Genomic DNA, 24,178 nt, shown 5'->3' with positions numbered 1-24,178 from the left:
AAAACCAGAGCATAATAGCATGAAGCTCCACAACAACAACAACAATAACAATTTGCAATTATGCGGCTTGATGAGGAGCTTGTCAATTGCGTGTAGTTTGCACGCTCTGCTGACGAGTCGTAAACAAAAAACCCTGAAACATTACCAAAGACTTTACCACAGTAACAACAACAACAACAACAGCAACAAAAGCCAAGTAATTATTAAGTAAACGCAACAGAAATATAATAATGAAAAGGTCTCTCTGCCTTTAGCTTACACACACACACACACACAGCTAGTGATGCTGTTGAGCTACTTGCAACAGTCAAACACACTCACATGCAACCATAACTAACTTGGCCACTGGGCCACTCACTTATGCACAGCATGTAAACGAAATGAAGTCGCCTCCTCTTGCTAATTTCAACCCATGCCGGAAGTTCACTTGACAGCTGACAGGCAGCTTGGCCAGTGTCCACTCTGTCCTGCGTCCAGTGTCCACTCTGTCCACTCTCAACCTATGGCTGTCCTTTTTGCAAACGATTATTATTAAGTGCAGTTGACTAAATCAAATTGATTACAATTTCATGTCGAATTCTCAGCTGAATGATGTGCAGTTAAGTACGTGTACTTATGTGCATATATAACAGTATATGTGTGCATGTATTTATGCATATATGTATGCATGTAGCTAAGTACTTATAAATGTATATGCATGCATGTATTTATGCTATTTTTAAGTATCTTAACATTTTCATTTTCAAGTAAAAGAAAGCAAGCAAAGTGCTTTACTGCAGAGCGCCTCTCTATGCGTTTCTCATTAATTAAAGCACAGCTCTGAGATTTCCTGGCTTGATTACGTGTGCTTAACTAAGTGTTGTTTCAACTAGTTGTACGACCATTCTCATAAATTCTATTGTGTGATTATGCATATTACATATATGCATAATATAGCACTATCACTATATATATAATGTGTATATATGCACATATATATTTACATACATATATACGTATGCATATGGTTTTTGTTCCACATGCAAATTTAATTTACTCGCAGCTTGTAATTAAGTAAAACGTACTATTATTATTTTAACTAACTATATATGGGGTTTTCTGCATTAATGGCTTTAAACATAAAACTCGAATGTGGTTAAAGCTTTGATTGTGAGTGCTTTTATTATTTAAATTGCAAATAAAACAACTTTTTATTGTTTTAGTTTTAAACCTACATGCTGTCTTTTTTAATGATTTTCTCTCGCTCTATTTCAGTATGTTTCTTTAGCTCTCTCTTTTTGAGTCTCTTTCTAAAACTCTCCCTCTCTCTCCGCTATTTCTTTATTTATTTTCATATTTCTCTCTTTATCAATGCCTTAGTTTTGATTTGTTTTCCCAGTCTACTCTCCATCACTCTATCTCTCTGTCTGCCTTTCTCTGTCTGTCTCTCTCTTTCTCACTCTCTCTGTCACCCTCTGTCTCTGCCTCTCTATGTCTCTCTGTCTGTCAATCTCTGTCTGTTTCTCTCTCACTCTCTCTGTGTCTCTTCCCCTCTCTCTGTCTCTATCTACTGTAGCCTCACTTCCTCCCTCTCTCTTTCTAGCTGTCTCTCTGTCATACCATCTCTATGTGACCCTGCGACTCTCTACCTTTGGTTCCTCAATGCTCTCTGGTACAGTAGAGCCACCTCACTATTGTTTTCAAGCAATAATTTTCTCTCTTCACCTGTGTGTCTCTCCCTTCCTCTCTCTTACTCCCTTTTCTACTTTCAAACTGTTACAGTAACTCGTATATGCGCTTCTGTTTCTCAACTACTAAACAGATGGCCATAAAAAATCAATTACATTTGTATTTGAGCTGTTGTCTTAACCCATGCTTATCCATACATACATATATATATATATAGGTAAACATGCATGCACATATATATAAATATATCTACATATTCAGACAATTTAGTATTATATACTCTAGTTTCTTCAAGTTTCTTCCTTTTGCATTCAATTTTTCAGTCTCAGTACAAATTGATGTGTGCTGCACATATCATTAGAATGATTCATTGAACTATCAATAGCATTCGATTCGCTTGACTGTGCTCATTCATATTCCCCAGCCAATGCACAATTCTTCTCCTCTTTCACTGTCTCTCTCTCTCACTCTCTCTCTCTCACTGTCTCTTTCTTATAGTTTTTCATCAGTCAGCTTGTATTTCATAGCATTTGGATGCAGTTTTGAGCACTTGGCCACAGAGCCGTTCCATTATCTGCTGTTGCTGTTGCTGTTGCAGCAGCTGTATTGCGCATACGCCTCGTATCCTTTGCTGCTGTTGCTTGTAGCATTGCCGTTGGCTTGGGCTGCGTCTGCTTTTTGCTATTAACGTGCTCATTTTCACATTTCGAAGCGAAGCACCGTTTCCCTTGCCGATACAGGGTCCGAGCAACAAGAAAAAATGAGCAAGAAATAGTTGAAAAATATTAAAATTTATGATGACAAACCCGTCGACAAAACTTTTCAACGCCAGCTGCAAAGATTTGCTGGTTTCACCAAAAAAAAAAAAAAGAAAAAGAAATGAAACGTAAAAAGCGGAGAAAATGCAAGTAAAAATATACATTTTTTATACGATGAGTTTATCTCCGAGCTCCGTGCATGTACACACACGCCCATGACCATGCCCCTGCCCCTGCGCACGCCCTCGCCCATGCGAGCAACGGCTTTTGTACGCTTGGTGTCTATGGATGCCAATGCAGGAGCGGGCGCTGGCGGCTGCGACAGGGTAGACGAAAGAGGGGCAGTGGGGCAGAGGTTGATATGAGAGCGGCTCGTTCGGCAGCTTTCAATATTCGCACAGCTTTGAGCTTACTTTTTCCATTTCCCAGTGTCATTTTTGAAAAATTGATTTATGGCCAATAGTGCGCGGGCGTTGCTTTGTCCAGAGGGGCGGCGGGGACTGTGTGTGGGGGTGGGGGCGGGGGTGCGACAGTCCCAAAGCGGCACAAAAACCTATCAAGTGTCCGACTTTGTTGTTGTTTATGCTGTGTGTCGAGCAAAATATTTTCATTGAGGCTTTTCGAGCGATTCCAGCATTTATACCGAAACTTTCTCAATAACGGAAATGGATCTATTTTTAACTAGGCAACAGCATAAAGCACCTTAAAGCGTCACATTTTCAGAATTCACAACTTTTTCGACTGCAACAGCAACTGCAGTTGCTCCAAAATGAGCCGTCAATTAAAACGCATCAAGCGCAAACAGACAACAAACCTTGGACAGGACACAAAAAGTTGATAGGACTTCAGGATATCCTTTAAGCTTAAAGTTTCAGTGGTCTAGCAAAAGCTTTGTTTACTTTTCATTTCGAAAACTGACAATGTAGCACTAGCTGGAGCTGAATAATTTAGTGCTCTTAATCGAGGTGCTCGTTCACTTTTGCTTTCCACTTGCTGCATACTTAAGTTAGTTTACTTTGTTTACCTCTTTAGCTCTGCTCGATTTCACATATGCTCGTTCTCCCAGGTCCCTTTTGCTGTTCCTATTATCTGTCTAAGCTGAGTTGAGCAATGAGACTCTTTGTTGAACTCTTTGACTTACTACACTTTAAGCAGAACTCTGGCAAGTTTACTTGATGGGCTTCAAAATTATTGTTCTATAATATATAATATTATTAACATTATCTATCTGTATAACGTTCATACTTTTGTATATAAATTATTACAGTCGAGTCCCGATAATTCGAAAGGGCAAGTGGATCAGTTTTCTTTCTTTTTTTTTTTTAACAAATTATCGATAATTATCGAGAACGAATTTTTTTCAAGAGAATAGATTTATCGCGATTTTTTATTTATTTCGGGGTACAAATTATTGAGAATCGAACTTTTATTATTACGTTTTTATGAACAGACGAGAGGATGGCTAGATCAACTGCTGTTTGCCGTGCTGAGCAGAAAAGTACATTAGAATCAGCTTATAACGACGCTCAAGGGAATGTCGCTATAGCCGTAAGACGCTACAGCCATACATATAAGCTTACTCATATAAGTTTCTCTGGAGAGCAGAATTTTCGTCCCAATAACCGTACGGACGCTATAAGCGGAGTTTGCGGGCTCTGCTAAGACTCCTCCTACTTCTCTCTCTCTCTCTCGCTCTCTCGATTTCCGATTCACGATCAATTCAGCATAGATGGCTCTACACAGCTGATTGAGTATATTTAGATTTTATTCTTTCTTTAACACTTTCAACTAAAGCCTTCTCATTTTCGCTGCCCTCCACCCTCCCATCGCATCCGCCTTCACATTCAGTTCAATTATTTCTCTGTGCACACGCAGATGCAAAGGCTTTATATAACCTTTTGCAGAGCAACTACTGGGTATTATGACACTGGCAACTGCCACAATATGTGCGGCAACGGCAACAGCAACAATTACAACTACAACTACAACTACAACTACAGCAATAACAACCATAACAACAGCAACAACAACAACAACAACAACAGCAGCAAGAAACGTTTACAGAAGCAATTGCTCATTTTTGCACATTTTCCGCGCCATGAAAATGCACTTTTCCCCTGGCCTCTGCCAGCCCCGTGCATAAATGAAAATTCGTTCGAGTCGTCGTCGGTTCGCCTGCTGCCCAGCCCCGTGACCACGCTCCCCCCGCCAGCCAGCCGCGCTGGTTGTGCGGCAGGCAGCCAGACATTTATGGTTGGCTTTCAGTGTAGTGCAATAATTAAGCGTTGACTTGTTCAATTACCAAAATGCAATTGCTTTTAACCACGCAACGCCGGGCAGACAGACAGACAGACAGACGGACAGACAGACAGGTAGACCGATAGAGACGGAGGGAAGTCGCCACTCGGTCTAGCCGCGAGCTGTGGCAACTTCGAGCACCGTGTCAGCCGCAATGAGTGTTTACTGTAGTCGTTCGCTGTCAATTTGCATGAGAAATGCCGAGAAGTTGGCATTCGTCGCCGTCTTTGGGCGAAGTTTCCTGTTGATGCCCGGGGCATTAAAAGCGTCAGCATGGCGAGCCAGAAACTTTAGTCCTTGTGCCATTTATGGGTGGCAATGGCATTCGGCAGTCGGTTGCAGCTGCCACGTGGCGGCAGGCATTCGAGTCGCATTCATTTTGGGCCGCAATTGAAATGCATGAGCCAACGTGTCGTGGCGTTGGCAGCCAAAGTTGTAAGCGTGCAGCTGTTGCATGCCACATCGATTTGGTGCAAGCATCAGAATAGTAACGGTAATGGTAATGGGCATTGTTATGCTTATGCATGAGCTACGTGCCACAAACCCAGAGAGATAGAGAGAGAGAGAGAGAGAGAGAGAGAGAGAGATAGACAGTCAGTCAGTCAGCCAGTCTGGCAGTTATATCTGTGGCATCCACGTCGATTAAGCCGCAGCGCCTTGTGGCAGGCAGTAGTTGGTGGCACGCTTACGCTTATTTATGCGCATAATTACTCGATGCTCAATTTCCATATGCGACCCAATCGCAGCTCAAGGATTTGCTCGCATACAAAGTGCCGCATTAAAGCCGCATGCTTCAATTGCAACTGCCACGGCGAGTGGCACAGTCAAAGCCAAAAAAACAAGCACAACATAGAATTGCCTCATTATGTTGAATAGTACGCGGCAAATAAAAACTTGGCACTTAATACAAAGGGGCCACGTGCTAGCCGTAGTAGTGGGGCCGGCGGGGGCGGTAAAGGAGCCAGAGGGGCGTGCCAGCGCCAGTGAAATTTATGCAGCACAAAGCCGCGTGGCAAATGTGAGTAAGCCAAACGACATAAGCAGGCATAAACAGTAGTGCAACAGGAGCAGAAATACAGCGCGGCCCCCAGTCCCCCAGCCCCCGCCAGCAGGCCCCACTGCAGCCACGGCAACCACCTCAAACACCTCTGACCCAGCAGACAGACCAACGCTGCCAATGCAGCAACCGCTGTGGGTGTAAATCTTGTTATGCAGCAAATGCGCCATAAAGCTAGCTGCTAGCAGCCAGGATCAGGATGCGTTCTCCCCAAGGCTTCTGCTTACATTTCACTCACACACTCAGCGAGTGTGAGTCTGTGTGTGTGTGTGTGCGTTGTTTTTGTTGTGGTGCGCTTTTGGGAGCTGCGGCAGCTATGCTTCTTCAGTCCGTGTGCATGCGCCACTCTAATAAAATTTAATAAAAAACGTGTTGCCTCGCATAATGCATCGACAAAGCGAGCAGCCGCAGGGTTGGCCGGAGGGGCAGCTGAGAGAGGGGTTCACATGCTTTTACATTTCGCAAAAAATAATGTTGGTAAAAAATTAAGTAAAGCTTCAAATTGATTACAACATTAAATTGTTGCACTTGAGATTGCCAATAAACAGCAGCAGAAGTGTAAAATTTCGAACACTGTTAGAAAAACGTTGCAATATTAAAGCTTGAAGCGAAAAGCTTTAGCTGAAAACAAATTTGAGCTTCAATTAATGCTAATATATTTGCTGAACGCATAAATGATATGCACTTAGTAGTTAAGATATCTATTGAGTAATATATTAGCTTTCAGAGAGCTTTAATTATAGAGTGCCTTTACTTCAGAGTTAAATTGTAAGATATTTTAGTCAGAAAGCAACTTTGAAATTGAGCTTTAAGTCAAAGCTCATGTCTTGCAGAAACTTGACTTAATACGGACTTAATATAAAGCAATATTTGCAGGTTACACAGATATTTTAATGAAAGTTTTAACCAAATAAAAGGGGTTCGGCTTAAGCTTAAAAATAACGAAAATTATAAATTCTGCTTTGCTTTTACATAGATATCTTAATGTTAGCTTCTTGTGAAGATTAAGGCTTCAACATCAAGCTTAATTATAATATAAACTAAAATAGAAAATTAGTCTTTATAAAAGCAATAAAATTTATAAATTTATTTAATCAACAAGCAAATCAAATTGTCATACATTTTGGCTCTACACTTAATGCGTCTGCAAATTTCTCGCAGTGTATTGTCAGTAGCTAGCGGCTAACCGCATGGCATCTCGACACGTTCCCAGCATATCAATATGCCACATCGGCTGCCAAGGCAGCTAATATGATAACCCACTCACTCATGCGTTTACGACTAATTTTGACAGGCGTTGCAAGTGCCACAGCAGCCAGCGAACTGCAGCAAGCGGCGGCGCCACAAACAACAACACAAACAACAGTAAAGAGCCAAACAGGCAAATCGACAAATCGCGTAACGGAAGTCAGCGCATTAGGCATTAGCTGTCAGCTGGCGTACGTGAGCGAAGTGCAATCAGAATCAACGCCAGTTATTGGCTGAGCCCATGCCGACGCCAACGCCGACGCCGACGCCGACGCCGATATTGTGGCTTGATGGGCAAGTGTGTCTCCCGGCAGAGCCCTCAAGCACATCATCAATCTGTGCTGACAATCGCCCTGTCCCAGCAAGATTTGGCCCAGGCCCACAAAATATGGCAACAGTTGACAGCGAGTAATGAATATATAGCCACAACAGAATCTGAACCACCAGCAGCAGCAGCAGGAGTAGGAGGAGGAGGAGGAGAAGGAGCAGCAGTAGTAGCAGAAGCAGCAGCCCCAACAGATGAGCCGCCATTTTATTACCATGTGGTGAGCCGCAGCCAGGGGGAGCTGCGACTGGCGGCGGATGTGGAGGAGCCGGAGAAGCTTTCATTGAAGACAACTGCTGTGCTGCACATTGAGTCTGTCTACAGTCATTTGGATGCCCAGGCGGAATCGGATGCGAATGGCAATGTTATTGGCAGAGCGCTGACAGGCAACGCATATGCCACTTGCCAGGAATTTTTACTGCACGAACTGGCCCAGACACTCGACGAGTATCAAGCGAATGCCGCAACCTCATGCCCGCCAGATAACAGCCACAGGCCAAAGGCGGTCTGGCAGCTGCCAGATAGCGATATCCAGCACGAACTACGCTTTCATGGGCTACATAAGGTAAGTGCTACAGTTACTTTTTACTAGCGCCCTCTACATTGCCAGCATATGGTCAGAAAATGCATGAAAAGTAGCCTGATTGATGGGCATGTATGAAAAGCTATCATAAGCCTGGGTAATAGGTAATAATAGTCATCTGCAAAAAGAGCAACCATCACTGGATATGATTGACTGTGTGATGCACCAAAAGTAAATGAATGCATGAATTGATTGACTAGAACTTGCTTGGCTATGATTGACTGTGTGATGCCTATAAAACAAATGAATGATTGAATGGAGAAAACTGATTGACTAAAAAGCATAGACGATTGACTGACTGATACTCATAGCTAATTGACTGATTGATAGGCTGATGACTGTCTGATTGATTTATTGACTGAGTGACTTGACAAATCGACTGATTTAGTGACCTTCTATGCTGATTGATTGAGTGACTGAAAATCCAACTGACTGACAGTCTAGTTAACTGATTGATTGAATAACCTTTTAGTACTGTACTAGTTAAATGATAGATTGACTGATTTAAGAATTAGTCTTTTGACTATCTGAGAAACTGAGTTAACTGATCGACTGACTGACCTGAATATTTGATAAGCTAATTGTGACATTGAACTATTTGTATGATGTATTGATAAAATGGAAAAAGTTCAATGAGTGATTGAACAATTGATTGATTAACTCCAATTCTAACCACTAATCAATCATAGCCTATTCTCACCTTTTTCACAAAAAAGCTGCCCATAAGCATTTGAAAACCCGTTATCTAACACACACCCACTTACCGTATAATCGCATTCCACCCCAATGCAAACACAAACGAGCACTAGATGGCGCCAGTGTGAAAACCACCCCCAGTTGTTAGCTAGTGCAGCCACTTGTTCTTTGGTGGCACGGCGCATGCTCAAGCCACGCTCCGGTTCAGCGAGCAAGGCGTACACTCAATCGAGAAATCCGCAGGCTGCTAGAATTTTCAGCCAGCCCATTCAATTTTCCGAGTGCTGCTGCTTCGCAAGTGAAAACCTGAGAAAATAGTGAAAAAACTAGACAAAATAATTAAATAACTGCACAGAAAATTAGCAGAAAATTAAAACTGCAAACGGCATTGCATACTTTGTGGCAGTGTGAAAAAAACATAACGTGTGGCAAGTGCGACAAATTGTGGCAACAACAATAACAATTTCAACAGCAGAGGAAACTTTTTTCAAGGACCTTCAAAACTTGCCGTACTTGCCCGTGGGTGTACAAGTGTATATGTGTATATGTGTATCTGTGTGGGAGAGAGAGAGCGAGAGAGTGACTGAGACTGTGACTGTGAGCGTAGCTGTCACTGTAGTTGTGTACCTGCCTCAAGTGCAATTATAAATGGCGTAATTTGGTGCGCGGCCGTGTGATGAACATTGATTTGAGCGCAGCGCAGTTGACAGTTGAAGTTGCAAGATTCGCTTGGGTCTCCGGGGCACACATCAAAACGGCGAACGTTCGGTATTCAAGTAGCGCCAAAACGCAGCAGGAGAGACTCGCGGCATCAGCGAGTGCCGCGGCAGCCGACGTGCAACATGGATGAATGCGACAACCTCGTCGTCGTCACATTAGCCGCACACGAGGAGCCAGCAGCCGAGCCAACAGCGCAGCAACAGCTCAAGAATTTGCACAAAGAACACTTTGACATCGATGACAACGCACTAGCAGCGACAGAGACAGAGGCAGAGCAGCAGCAGCAGCAGCAGCAGCAGCAACAGCAGAGAGATAATTCGAGCAGAGCCACAGCAGAGGAGGACGCAGCAGTTGACGCGGAAGTCGAGGCAGTCATCATGGTAAACACTGTGCCACACGCCAGCCACACTTTGTGCTCTTGTTCAATATTGTAGATAGCATTGTATGAGTCATTAGATTCGCATGCACACGCACTGAGCCACTGTGCACCACCCACACACCCACACGACCCCATCCTGTGCTTGTTCCATTTGCATTGTGCGGCAGGCTTTGTCTGCTGTGCTCATCTATTGACCCGTTTTTCTTTCACTAATCGCTTGCCTAACCTGCTTTCTCATCCGCCCGCAGGGCCAAACGGAGAGCAAGAAGCACGGGGGCAAGGCTGGCCGGCGCCACAATGGCAACGGCGGTGGCCAACTGGAGCTGGGCGAGCAGCCGCCAGTGCCGCACACCAAAGGCACCGCCATGTCCTTTGGCTTTCGCAAGAAGCTCAATGGTACGCCCAAAAAGTTCAAGAAACTGCTCGAGGGCAGCAGCGGGGGCGGAGGCGGAGGCGCAGGCGGTGGGGAAACAACGCAGACAGACACAAAGGACGACAATGGCAATGCAGGTGAGTAATGAGCGCACCTTGGCAAGTGTTATGGCTTTTTAATTCGAGCCAATTAGGACGCTGCCTAATACCAGGTCAACATGCCAGCCATACTTAACTGCTTTTCATTTCCACCCACCGCAGCGCCTGTTCAGTTTGAGAAAGTGGGCGTGGCGGCCCAAAAGACAAACGCGTCCAATCGCACAGGTGCGGCTGGCAAACGGTTTGGCTATCGCGGCGCCGTGCCACGCCCCGCCTCTGCCAGCCTCACGGCGACAACAAACACAACCAGCGGCAGCGAGGACACCGAAGAGGCAACAGCAAATGCTCAGAACAACAACTGCAACAACAACAACAACAGCAACGGCAACAACAACGGCAACGGCAATGGCAACAACAACGGCAACGTGCTCGTGAGCAATCGTAAGTAGAAGTAGAGGCACCGAAGTTCAAATACCCTTACCGAATACCTATGATAAAAATGAGAAACTATGCTGATTAATTAATGGGTCATAAAGGCTGGCTAATGAAATACTTGGATAGCTGATTGATGCATGGATTGACTGATTGATGCAGTATGCTGATTGACATACTGAAGACATTGAGTATGCAACAATTTGTTTAATCGTTTAAAAAATTTATTGATAAACTGAGTGATTGATTGATTGAATGACCAGTTGAATGACTGACAAATTGACTGGCCTATAGAAGCTGATGGACTTGTTGACTAATTGTTTGACTGAGTGGTTAATTGATTGAGTGACTACTTGAATGATTGATTGATTGATTGACTGGCCTATAGAAGGGGACTGACTAACTGACTCGTTGACTGACCGATAAAATGAGTAACTGAGTGATTGATTAATTGAATGACCACTTGCATGAGATAGACTAGTGGTATAGAAAATGATTGACTGATTGACCCATTGACTGACTGATAAACTGAGTAGTTACTGAGTAGTGATTGATTGATTGAATAACTGCTTAAATGATTGATTGATTGATGAATATAGAAGTTGATTGATGAATTGAGTAAGCTAAACTACAACTTGTGACTTTTAAGGAGATATAAGTATATATGTAGAGCTGCTAGATAGAGAGAATCCATTGATCAGGAACAAAAATATATAATATAGCCACTATTAGCCCCAGCCTCTCGTCACACACATTCCGTGACTCAGCAACTCTTTGACACATCTCTCAATGCCCACGTCTCACTTCTCGCTTCTCCTCCATCCTCCATTCTCCTGCCATCTGCATGCGCCACAGTGAAACGTCGCTCCAAGAGCGCACACGCGGGCCGCGCAATCGATGGGGAGCCGAAAATAGCGCAGCCAAAGACGCTGACGTTCAATCTGAACCAGAACACAACCATCGAGTATCAGCGCCGTCAGTTCTTTGGCGAGATTCCGGATGAGGCAAGCGCCGCAGCCAACGCTCGGCCGCGCTACAACTACAACAATCTGGCCAATATGCACGCCAATGTGATGTGAGTAGTTGGCAATACGAAATCTTTGGACTTAACTAAACTAATGCGCATAAATTTGGTTATTCCTCCTTGCAGCGTTCGACCCACGCCTCGACCTGTGCCGGCCAGCTTTGCCAAGTTCACCTTGCAGACGGTCAGCCTGCCACGGCCGGAGTATCCAGTGGCCATAAGCCTGAGCGCAACCACGCCCACTACGCCCAGCAGCAGCGTGCAGAGCCCGGTGCCGGCGCACTCGACCGGCGCCCGGGCCAAGGATGTGTCCAGCTCTTCCAGGCAGCATCCGCTCACCTCCATACACGCACAGCCCAACAGCCGGCAGCTGGACCAGAAGAGCGTCAAGCAGCTGACCAACAACTCGACCCGTCGCGGCTTCTCGGGCAGCCGCGAGATCAGCGCCGACTCGGGCATCGCCAGCATGGACATGGCCGTCGACTCGGGCAGCAGCTCCGGCGGCAGTGCGTCCAGCTCGAAGCGCAGCCGCAGCCGGCCACGCAACCTGCAGATGGTGATGAGTGGCCGGCACACATTCGAGGTGCGCGACGTGGACGATCCGCCCTCGAGTGAGTCCAACTCCTTCGTGGAGACCCTGGCGCTGCCCAAGCTGCCCACGGACAACAGTCAGGCGACGCCGTTGCCCCTCGTCGGTCTTGTGCGCTCCAACACTGTGCTCAGCCGCGAGAGCTACGAGCGCAGGCAGGCCACAACGGAGCAGGGGCCCAAAGCGAGCCAAACGCCGGAGACACCGGCCAAGCCCCAGCCCAAGGCCAGTGGCTCCGATGACAGCGAGAGCGTGGACGAGGAGAAGCTCTACCTCGACTCGTCCACCTCCGAGAAGAGTGCCAAGCAGCAGAGCCACAGCCAAACGTCCTCCATGTCCTGGCGCTGCCAGGCGGGCGAATCTCTGGCAGCCAAAGACTGCAGCAGCATGAGCATCACCAGCAGCGACACCCAGGCGCCTCTCAAGTCCGAGGACAAGGAGGAGGACATGTCCCTGGGTCTAGATGACCTGAGCCTCATCAATACGGAAATGCAATTCAGCACGCTGTGTAAGTAATCCAGCTGGTCTAAAACCAGATGCAATCCTAGCTACTCCATCAGTGATATTCGCCTCCTGCTCTCCTTCCTCTTCTTTCCTATTCCTTATTTCGTAAGCCTCTCAACTCACATCAAGTCTTTCACACTCCAGCTTCCCTGACGGAAACAGCACCCAAGCCCAGCTGCGCAGCTGGCGGGGATCACTTGCTCAACTTGCACATTGTGGACAATCGTGAGGCGATTGTGGTGCGGCTGCCCAGCGAGCGTCCACGCTCCTTTAACAATGCGCTCAATGAGTCCAAGTTTGCGGAGCTGGCGCTAGCCAGCAGTAGCTGCTTACTGCTGGACGACGAGACCTCGCCCACGGACAGCCTGGTCAGCAGCACCGAGGAGTCGGAGGAGGCGGGCGGCAAGCTCAAGAAGCACAAGCTCAATGCCGAGCTGCAGCAGAAGGTCAACGATGTGGACATTGATGATATATCGCCGGTGCTAGAGCTGGAGCTGGATCCGGCCAGTCACAGTCCCGTCTCGCCAGGCACGCCCACGCACGCCTCCCACTCGCTGTCGCTGGGCTCCGATTGCGGCAATCTGATCGACGACGAGATCGCCGATCAGCCAGCGCTGCTGTGCAACAGCGAGGCACCGGAGCATGCCACCGACACGCCGACCCTCATGGAGACCCACACAACCGGATCGTTGCGTTCGCTCAAGAGCCTGTCGAAGGCGCGCACAGCTCTGCAGCAGGCCATTGAGCTGAGTCTGCGCACTCCGGCGGCCGTGCGGCGGGCGGTGCTCAAGAGCGCCGAGTCCCTGGACACGTTGTCGCCCTGCGAGTCCATTTGCTCGGATGACTTGATGATGGACTTCGATATGAACAGCAGCGTGGACTCCATAGATCGCACCGCCTCGGTGCGCAGCCGCAGCAGCCCCGACTTGCACAAGCTGAGCGCCGACCTCGAGGCCGACCAGGCCGAGACCGAGGCGGAGCTGCTCGCCCAGCTGGACTGCCAGGGCAGCGATGTCATGAAGGAGCTGAACTCTCTGCTGCGCGCCCGCATGCAGCGCAGCGCACCCACTCCAAGGGAGCGCATCAGGTGAGTCCACACCTTTCCCAGCGCTGGCCCCACCCAAAACAGTTTTCCATTATCCAACTAATTGAATTGACTGCGCCTGGCCATCGGGCACGCTGCCAATATGCCCAAATGCAGCGGCCCGCCTTTGACTTTTCCTTTGATTTGTGTGCTTTCTATTAGCTTCGCTGGCACATGGCCAGCCATTGCAATCCCTTTTCCATTCCCATACCCATACCCATTCCCATTCCCATCTCCATGGCACCACTCCCAGCCACTCGAAAGTAATTCAACTTCTGCCTAATCAATCAGACACAAACTGCACTCTTTTGCCTGCTTTGTCACACCTTCCCTTTCTCTCTCTCTATCTCGCTCTTGCTCTCTATTTCACTCAGGCAGGCAGCATCTTGTCTGCACTTTAACACTAGAAAGCATTTGGGTTTTCCGTATTTCCTTCAAGTTGCTCGGGCTTTGGTTTTTTCAAGTGTTCTCAAGTGTAAAATTCTAATAGAAAATTCGTGTAAAATATTTATATGAAATGTTATTAAATTTAGCATCGATTGCATCTGAAATTTAGGCATTTTATCAGTTTTATCATTTTCCTGATATTCGTTTATTAAAGTGTCTTATTCTTGGGCTTATGACACCCAGATGTGTACGCAATATACATATATTATATCATTTTCCATGTACTTACCTTAAGAACTTTTTGAATGTGTTGAAGTCTCGTTATCTAGTTCTCTGCTTTGGCCAACTTACCCACATATTTATTTGTATCCTTATCTTTTTATATATTCATATCTCTGTCTCTGTTTTATTATACATTGCTCTTACCTCTCTCTTTATTTCACTCTCTCTATCTCCTTCTCTCTCCCTATTTCTCTATCTGTCTCTCTCTATCTCTCTCTTGTCAATCTAACGCTTTATCTCTTTCATTTCCTCTTCACTTCATTCTATATCACTCTCTTCTTTTCTTATTCTTTCTCTCTCCTCTCATTTATCCCATTATTTATCTCATTTCCTCTGTACCTTAGTACTTTATGGGCAGCAAAAACTCTATAGCTCTACTTCTCTCATCATTTCTCCATCAATCCATTTCCGTTCCCTCCGCCTTTGTAGGGTTAATAGTTGCAGTCAGTGCAACTTGGCCAGCTCAGCGCATTGGAATTGCAGGTCTATGCCGCAAGGCATTTATTTGGTGGGCTGAAAATTGAAATTAGCCCAAAACACTGGACTGACGGACAGACAATGGGACAGGTTGAGAGTTAAGAGTTGTTGTTATTTGAGTTGGCCAAAAGGTCGTTCCCATTGCCGTGTTACCAATTGGCGCTCTCAATTGCAATGCTTAAGCGTCTGCTACCACGAAATGTGGCTAGTGGGCGGGGGCGGGGGCGGGGTCGGTACGGACGAGAGCTGGTGAAGCGACGCGACGGGGCTTGTGGCCAACGACAGCGTCAAAGCCAAAGCCAAAGACAGAGCCAAGAGGCAACGGCACTTGGCATTTGCCAACGAGCGCCTGTGCCTGGTCGGGGTCTGGCTCTCGCCTGGCCTGGCCTGGCCAAATCGTGGCCGTAGTTAAGATAACATTTTGACTTTGGACTGAGACTTGATGGCGAGTGCCGCATTCTTTTGTCATGGCAACGACAACCACAACAACAGCAACAACGACAACAACAACCGGCAACGGCACGACAACGTCAGCGACAACGAAAAGTTGTTTCTGGTTCCAGCCAAAGTTAAAATGTGTGTTTTCTCTCTCGTTCTCCCTCTCTCTCTCTCTCTTGGTCTCTTCTGTTGCGGCTTTATTGCATTGGCAAAGGAAAAATCAATTGTCTGCCCATGTGAACCTGTTTCGACCTGCTCGCTGGAAAAACAGCGAAAAATAACTGCAAAATGCCGCTGGCTGAGCTGTTGATGTTGTTGTTGTTGTTGTTGTTGCTGTTGCTGCTGATCGTGGTTCCATACGCATGCGCTTGGGGATCGCCTTTCATAATGTATTGGTGAATGTCCCCATAAATTGCCAAAGAAAATGGCCAAGCTGAGACTGCGCAGCTGAAATCTGTAAATCTTTTAATCGTTTTGAGCAAACATAATTCATATGCAAAGCACATACAACCCACACACACACACATGGCTTAACCTTGGGCCCACAACGTGTGCAACCCACTCGCTAAATGCCATGAGTCACAGCAGCAACAACAGCAGCAGCAGCAGCAGGAAAACTGCTGAATAACTTGCTGCCAAACTACTGCCAATTGCAGCTGTCTGTGGCGATGTGATCTTTATTACGACTTGATTGTGGCTATCTTGTAATGCTAGAAAGCTTTCTATTCTAACGGCAAAGATACACGCGTAGAGCTTTCATTGCAACAATAGCGTAGGCAAAACATTCTTGTGGCATGGCCGCTGAAACGTTCTGGAATCGAAGCTTGGAGTGCGCACAGTGGCAACAAATCGATAGAGAAATGTGAATAACACAGCCCATAATTGATTTAATAAATTGTAATGAGTATTGATTAACAAGAAATGTAGCAGATGTCAGCAGGTTAAATATTCAAATTAATAACAAGTAGGCCATGTCAAGGCAAAGAGTTGAGGCTAAAATAAAAGGGGATCTGCTAAACATTAAGAAAAGTAGAAGTACAGGTCTATAGATATGCATTGAAATTTTCAATTGAACAATTATATATATTTAATTAAATATATTTAATATATATTTATTTACATATTGGAGATAAAACTGAGCATAGATTCAGAGAGATTTGCAGTTGTAAAGATCTTAGATCTAATACTGGTTTATATAAGCCATAAAGAAATAGACATTTAAAGCATTTGTCGGAAGTTAAAGATCAAGATTTGGTGGTAAAATATCTGGCAGCTCTCACATGTCTGAGAAATTTATCATGAGCGGCATTACAGACCTATATGTCATACTGATGAGTCTTATGAATATTTTTCAATACTTAAGATTAATTTTTTCTCCATAAATAATTTAATAATTCTTTTAAATTCCTTGATATTCAAAAATAGTCACAAAATCTCACCTAGGTAACATTAAACAATAGTGCTTCATCAAGAATTTCGCAGCACAAATTTTTACGAGTTTTCTTCACAACTCGCTCCACTGTGCCGTTCCGTTTCCCACATTCCGACAGCCTTGGCGCTCGCTGCGCTAGCAACTCCAAACGAAACTCCAGTATTAAACAAGATCTCAAAGCGTTCGCAACGGTTCGATGCGGTTAGCTGCGGCAACTTCGCTGAATCAATTGACGAAATACAAAATTGTTGAGCTTAGATTAAAGCGAGCGAGCACATAAAAGCTAATCAGTGCGCGCTCTTGTGCAAAAAACTCAGCTGCGTGGGAGTCGGCTTAATTTCGTTTTTAATTACCAAACAACAAAACAAAAAATTATAGAAATAGAAGTAAAAATTAAGAAAATAAAGAAAATAGAAAATATAACTAAAACTAGAGCCAGTGACCGAACAGACCGCCCTCGCGAACGCCGCTGCCGATACGCACTGTTGCCTTTTCCATGCCACAAATACAAAGACGACACCAACACCAACACCAACAGCAACAACAACAATAACAACAGCAGCAACAACAAATGCTAATCAAAATCGGGCAACATTTATTATAAAGACGCGCCGCAGGCACAAGTGTCAATAAAGCATTGTGTGAGTTTTGTGCAGAAACTAAAAATAAAAATTTTAAATAAAAACAAAAAAAATTATTTATAATAAAAAATCCAAATAAAAACAAACTGGCAACGAGTTTGTGTAAAATGTGAGTAGAAAACAAATAATAACAAATTAGAAAAAATATAAATAAAGAAAAATTTGTGAACGTGTCTGACTGCCTGCCTAATACTCGCTCAGCGTACGATCAAAGATAGAAGAAAGAAAGAGGATATTAAATTACATTTATTACGGATAGATCTTGATGCTTATTGATGAGTCTCATTTGTGTGCGTCTATCTTTTAGAACAATCAGCAGGGGGCACATAAGTAAATCAAATGAACCGGTGTTGGGTGTGGGAATGTGGAAGCTATAGCAGGTATCGATATAATGAAAGATATAGAGAGATATAGATAGCTATAGACAGATGTAACAAGACTAATGTGTACAATCTATATGTATAGATTGTATATATTAGACTTGTTACATCATGTAAATTCATACATATACATATGTATATTAGTCCTTTTTCATTTATCCACAGCTCTCTATATCCTATCTGAATCTCTCTATGTCTTCCTTAAGAGATATGAAGATATGTATAGCTATATGTATAGCTTCAGGCATATAATTTAGGTAGATGAAGAGCTACTGATAGCTTTAAAGATTACAAATACAAATATATAGATATAAATCAAGCTTATATAGGTTCTTCAAGTAGATCGATGAATATTCTATTACATGTAGCCATGCCTTTTCGATAAGTTAATATGTGAAGTTTTTTATATATATTATATATTTTATGTTAGCTCCAGCTCCTTCTCTTCCAGCTCCATCGTGTCTCATACCCGCTCTCAACAAATTTTCCATTCACTACGTAACCCCAACCGATATACCCGTTGACCAACGAACGAACTCTTGAAAAAGACAAAGCCAAATTATGCAAAATGATGAAGCGACTCTGGCTGTAAGGCGAAACCACAAAAACTTATATTTGGTAGCGAGCCGCCATTCAAGTCGTTGGCCAAGTGGTTACAGCCTGGCCAAGCGGGTGTCAGTTTCCGCCCCCCTTTATTGTTGTTGTTGTTGTTGTTTTTTGTTGTTATTTGCGTAATTTGAGATATGCAGCGGAAAACAATAGGAAAAACAATAGCAGGTAGAAAAGTGTGTCACATGCAAATGCATTTTCGACAAATTCGCTGGAATTTGATGCCCATAAATAATTACGACAAAATGAAAGAGAGAAAGAAAGAAGAGCTGCAAGTGTTGGCCAAGTAAACTGAGCCACGTTTATGGCCAACTAAAGCCGTTGACGCTTCAAGTTCAGTTGCTGCAGCAGTGGCAGTTCCTGTTGCCGCTGCCGTTGCCGTTGCTGCAGTGGCAGTTGCTGCCTTTTGTGGCAAGTTGGCCCTGAGCTGGGAGCGTTCTGGCCAGCCAGTTGGCCAGCTGGGCTGAGCTGAGCCGAGGGGCTTCTAAGTGCGCTGACTGTGCGTACTTAGAGCCTTCAGCTTTGGACATGCATAATTCAACAGAATGTGAGACCGTTGACCACAAAATGCCATTGAGTGCAAATACAGATAGAGCTGCGGATGCAGCTGCACTGGGAGAAAAGCTCTGCGAGTATAAAACGATTTTTTTCACTTACTCTTTGCCTGACTTCAAGTCTTCAAGTCAGCGGTGCTCTAATTAAATATTTCCTTTGCTGCAGCTCATAAAGAAGCTGGCTTTTTCTTGCAGTGTACCTATGTAGCTACCAATCAAGCAACTTACCTGCCTACCTGCCTATCTGTCTGTTTGTCTGCTAGTCCGTTTGTCTGCACGTCTGTTTGTTAGTCTCTTCGCCTCACTCTCTCACAGTTTGGCTGTCTGTCGTCAGCGCCGCCTCTTCCTCTGTCTACCTGGCAGTCGGCGTTGATCATCGCCAGCCAGCCTCATCGCCTCATCATCATCATCATCATCTTTTACTGCGCAGACAAAGCTTCGCTGGCATGCCACAAGATACAAGCCACAAGCTACAAGATACATACAACAACACCGGATTCGGATTCAGATTCGGATTCTCAGCTCAGATTTACCTTGACTCCCAGACTGCCTATGCCTATGTGTGTGTGTGTGTGTGAGAATGTTGTGTATGCTGTGATTTTGTTATGGTTATTACCAGTCGCCAGTTGGCAGTTGGCAATCTGCTATCTCCCATCTTTGTAGCGTCTCTAATGAAGCGCCCTTTGTGGCTGCCACACGCCGTCGTTCCCTGCCCGGTGTCGACATTTGCTGCACTTCCGCGCCTATGACAAATGACGTTTCACCAAACAAATTGATAAGTGCCGTTAGGCTCCACATGCAGCACATGAAGCGCTTGTCGACGCCTCTGTAAACTGTTTTTCTTTTGGCTTGTCAGCGCTGGCAGTTGTCGGTTAACGGTTGCAGTGGCGGTGGCAGTGGCACTGGCAGTTGCAATGACAACTGCTGTTGCGGCTGCGGCAACTGCCACAACGACCCCAACGGCGACACTTGCCTCCGGCATGTGCCTCGACTAAAGAGGAGACTCCACACACAGTTAAGTCTAGGCGACTCCATGACTCGGCGCTGGCTGCGCCAATTGCCAACTCCATTAGCTGACGATGTTGCAATGACGAACGTTTTGTTGTGCCACATGGCACACACACACTCACATACACACACACACATACCTCCAATCATATGTATTCACATAAATATATCCACTCTTGAAATTTCCGGTGCAGTTGTGCAAAGTGCTCGGCATTGTTTTGATTTCAGACTTCTTTTTCACAGTTGATTTCTGCATGCCCAACTACCATATAAGGCAGTTATATTTATATGCATACAGACTTCAGACTATATACTATGTATATGCTACCCACAAGACGATCCAGTTAGCGTGCGAAATTATGAATGTTTGTATTGACTTCTCTTTGAGATTTGCATATGTATGAAAGCTACCTAGACTAAATGTGGGTCTGCGCCAACGGCAGCAATATGTATGCAAATATACTACCTGTAGCAGAGGGAAATAACATTTCATATTATTAAAGAGATACGAATAGAAATGGAGAGAGTGCCTAGGAAAGGGAGAAGCGAGTGGGTGGCAAACAAAGGGGAAAAGTAGAATAAGGGGGAGAAAAACAGGTAGATAATAAATAGATGGAGAGAGAGAGAGGGAGAGAAGAGAAAGAGAGAGAGAGAGAAATTGAGAGAGAGAAGAGACATAGGAGAGAGAGAGAGAGGGAGAGAGAAAGAGTTTGAGAAGAAGGGAAGGATAACAAAGTAGAGGGAGCAACGACACATAGACAGAGCTAAATCGACTCAGCTAGTCGCCCTGATCAAGAATATATATATGGGGTCTACCATATTAATGCACATAAGCTATTGATCATATCAGCATTTAGGCTTGTCAAGCATATACATTCTTGAGCAAGCATAGATATACTGTCTGTATATCTGTCTCTCTCTCTCTGCCTCTCAGTCTGTCTGCCTAAAAAGAGCAAGGGACGACAAAGCACCACAGTAGATCATTGCAGTTGTCTATGTGTATGCAGGAGTACTCGTTCGGTATTTATGTTTGAGTAATACGAAGCTAGAATGCTTGAGTGCTCCCATTGGTCACTTAAGGCTCGACTGCAACGACTGGCATCGGGCACAACATTTGAGAGCGCCTCGGTGGTTGAGTGAAAGACGCCCTATATAAAGGGCAGCAGCCACAGCATTTCTTCAGTCGCTCAGCCCTAGTGGAGGTCGGTGTAGTGCAGTGAAGTAAAGGGAAGTGACGTGAAGACTTAAAGGAAATACGTAGAAGAAATTCTTGCAGGAAATAAGTATAAGAAATTCTTATAAGACCCCATAAGCATATACCCTACTTGTAGACATACTTATATACTCTATATATATGTTCTTAAGCTCTGCTCTCCGCTAATTGATCCTTCTCAAATTGTCTTTGGTTTCTCTTTCTCTTCTTGACCTGCTTTCGGATTTCTTCAGTTCTTCTTTTCGACATTAGAAGGTCATCATATTCAAATTAAAGGGATCATAAACCTGAAAGTATGTTTACCACAATTTAGCTTCTTCTTCTTCTTCTTCTACTTTTTGGCAAAATGCCAAGTCAAAACTCAGCTTCAGCTGAAAATGGAAAAACCATTAAGTCAAATGTTTGATGAAGATTAACTAAAATGTTTTTCGCTTTGCTAAGTTTTTTTTTTTTTAAGTTTTGTTGTTATTGTAGGTTTTTTTCTGCCAACTTTAAGTGAATTTTGTTCCCATTTTCTTGGACAATTACGTAGCACTTTTGCCATTTGTTTTGTTTTTTGCATTCAAAATAATTAAGTTCGCTTTGCGCGCTGTGAAAGTCAAATAAAAATGCAAACAATTTGTTTTATGGCTCGCTGCGATATGGTATATATACAAACATATATATTGATGTGTGTATATATGTATATGTTTGTATATATATTTCTGTCGTGCCAATTGGCCATCTGAGTGGCGTTAGTTAGTTGTGAATTCAAAATTACAAGAGCATTAAAATTATGCCTCAAGTGTAGATTTATCGAGCTTAAACACATTTTTGGGGCTCCCTCTGTCTCTTCCTTTCGCTCTGCCCCCCTGCCCCTGACCAACAAATGTGAGCTGCTTTTCATTGAGTATTTATTGGCATTTGTTTTGTATTGAATCGCTTGTATAAATTATGCCGTGAAATGTTTAACAAGCGCGCATGTGTAAGACTTGTCTACGCCAACGCCGCCGCCCGCCTCCTCCCCCTCCTCTACCCTAAATGCCAGCTGCAACACGCAACAGTTGACTTTCACCAGCAACAGCAGCAGCCGCCACATATTTCCAGCTCCACGTAACTTATTTTGGCTGGCAGAGCAGCAGCAGCAGCAGCTTCCCAGCATGTGGCTGGCGCACTTAATTGCCCATTGATGCCCGCACCAGCTCCCTGCGTGCCACGCCTCCTAACCCAACTGCCGCCATCAGCCGCTGCAATCAATGAATGCCATTTCACTTTCATTGCGTTTGCTTTTAATTAAAGCGAAATAATTGATATGAGCAACGATGTGGTTGCCTTAAGGAACAGCCTATTCTCCACTCTCCACTCTCCACACTCCGTCCGCCATCCGTCATCCCCCACTCTCCACACCGTTGAACTCTCCGCTCTCAGCTGTTCGTGTTGCACTGCGCATGTCCCGATTGTGTCATCGTCATCGTCGTCCTGACAACAACAAATGCGAAAAGTCGAAACATCGATGCGGCCAGTCGCATCAGTATGTCCAGCGGTGCAGCCACATCCTCGCCCAGCGGCGTGCGTAGGGTGCGCACGGACCTGAAGACCTCGGAGAATCGATTCCTGCAGTCCAGCCTGCAGCGCAACAGTTCGCCCCTGGGCATCAAGCACCACACCCACACCCACAGCCACAGCCACAGCCACAGCCACAGCCACAGCCCGCAATTCCACTTCCTGCCCAGCAGTGCACCCACTGCCAATGCCACATATCTCAGGTTCCGTTTAGTTGCTCCTCTTCACAGCTTTGGCTAATCCTTGCTCCATTTGCTTCTCCTTCGACAGCGCCAAGCTGCCTGCTCGTGCCACGCGCCTGCTGAACCGCTCCAGGCTGCAGGATCAGCAGCTGACCGGCAACGACTCGGACAACAGTTTGCGCTCCACGCACAGCGGCGCCTCCAGTCGGAAACGCAGCACCGCCGCCTCGCGCGCCTCCACCACCTCTTCCACGTCCAGCTTGCAGCGACGCCAGCAACAGCAGCAGCAGCACCACCACCACCACCAGCTGGGTGGAAATTCTGCCTCCGGCTCGAGACGTGCAGCAGGTGGTCTGGCGGGCAACGCGGAGCTGCACAGCTCATCGGACGATCTGATGTTGTATGACAAATCCTTCAGGAATGCCATGATTCAGGATGTGCTGCAGTTCAAGAAGCAGCTGCTGCGCCTACGTCGCATACTTCAGGAGGTGGGTGACTCAGTCGCTGTCGCTTGCATTCATTTTCATTTTCCATTTCCATTTTCAATTTTCTTTTGCACACGCACACACACTCACACTCATCAAACATCCACACACACACCTACAAACACTCTGGCACCTGCACAGGATGCTGAATCTGACTGCAAGCGGGTAGGTTTTCATTTTCATTTTCTTTATTTTTAATTTTCCACATCAATTTCCTTAGCTCATTAACTTTGCATTGAAAATGCTTGCTTATTCATTTCCCCAATTCTCTCTCTACTCTGCCCCACAGACGGAGACGCTAAACCCATTCGAGAATGACAATGTGCAACTGTTTGCCGCCTGTGGGCTGGATAGCAAGCAGCTGAATGACATCGACCTGGCCAGCCTCACCTCGTCCACCACGGAGGACCCACTGCAGGAGCTATCGGATCTACGTAGACAGGTGGTTTACCTTCAGGTATTTGCACGTTCTTTTGCCTTTCGTTTGCTCGTACCACAACAAAAACCAACTCAGTCTGAGAGTATCCAAAGCTCACCTATTTGCTTTCTTATCAACTTATCAACTATCTAAGTACATATATACGAAGCAGTCACTGAACAGGATAAATCCAATTTAAATGCGTTCTCTCTTAACTCAATATAGTATCAAATTGCTGTTGTTTAATTTTTATATAAATGTTTCCACTCTGGCATGTCACATACAAAAGAAGAC

At 45.2% G+C, this 24,178-nt stretch overlaps 1 protein-coding gene across 13 annotated transcripts in view; it reads left to right on the top strand.

Moving 5' to 3' along the window:
• LOC108613052 (uncharacterized) overlaps positions 1–24,178 on the top strand; it is a 30,998-nt gene that overhangs the window by 2,843 nt on the left and 3,977 nt on the right. For 5 of the 13 annotated variants that reach the window (XM_018006236.2, XM_089467864.1, XM_018006246.2 and 2 more), the window contains exons 2-10: positions 7,076–7,919; positions 9,981–10,242; positions 10,366–10,644; positions 11,491–11,710; positions 11,786–12,756; positions 12,897–13,839; positions 23,070–23,469; positions 23,608–23,631; positions 23,756–23,923. In XM_018006236.2, coding sequence (XP_017861725.2) covers positions 7,320–7,919; positions 9,981–10,242; positions 10,366–10,644; positions 11,491–11,710; positions 11,786–12,756; positions 12,897–13,839; positions 23,070–23,469; positions 23,608–23,631; positions 23,756–23,923 — 3,867 coding nt within the window. In that variant the 5' untranslated portion in view covers positions 7,076–7,319. Of the gene's footprint in view, positions 1–7,075; positions 7,920–8,828; positions 9,734–9,980; positions 10,243–10,365; positions 10,645–11,490; positions 11,711–11,785; positions 12,757–12,896; positions 13,840–22,685; positions 23,003–23,069; positions 23,470–23,607; positions 23,632–23,755; positions 23,924–24,178 lie in introns of those variants that run through there. The other 8 variants (XM_018006237.2, XM_018006249.2, XM_018006242.2 and 5 more) reach the window with 8 other exon arrangements.

Source organism: Drosophila arizonae, chromosome 4 (assembly GCF_054131065.1).
Source record: "Drosophila arizonae isolate 15081-1271.41 chromosome 4, UAZ_ARI_1.0, whole genome shotgun sequence".
Lineage (NCBI taxonomy): Eukaryota > Metazoa > Arthropoda > Insecta > Diptera > Drosophilidae > Drosophila > Drosophila arizonae.
The sequence above is the reverse complement of the archived record's forward strand: the minus strand, read 5'-3'. Positions and strand labels throughout refer to the sequence as shown.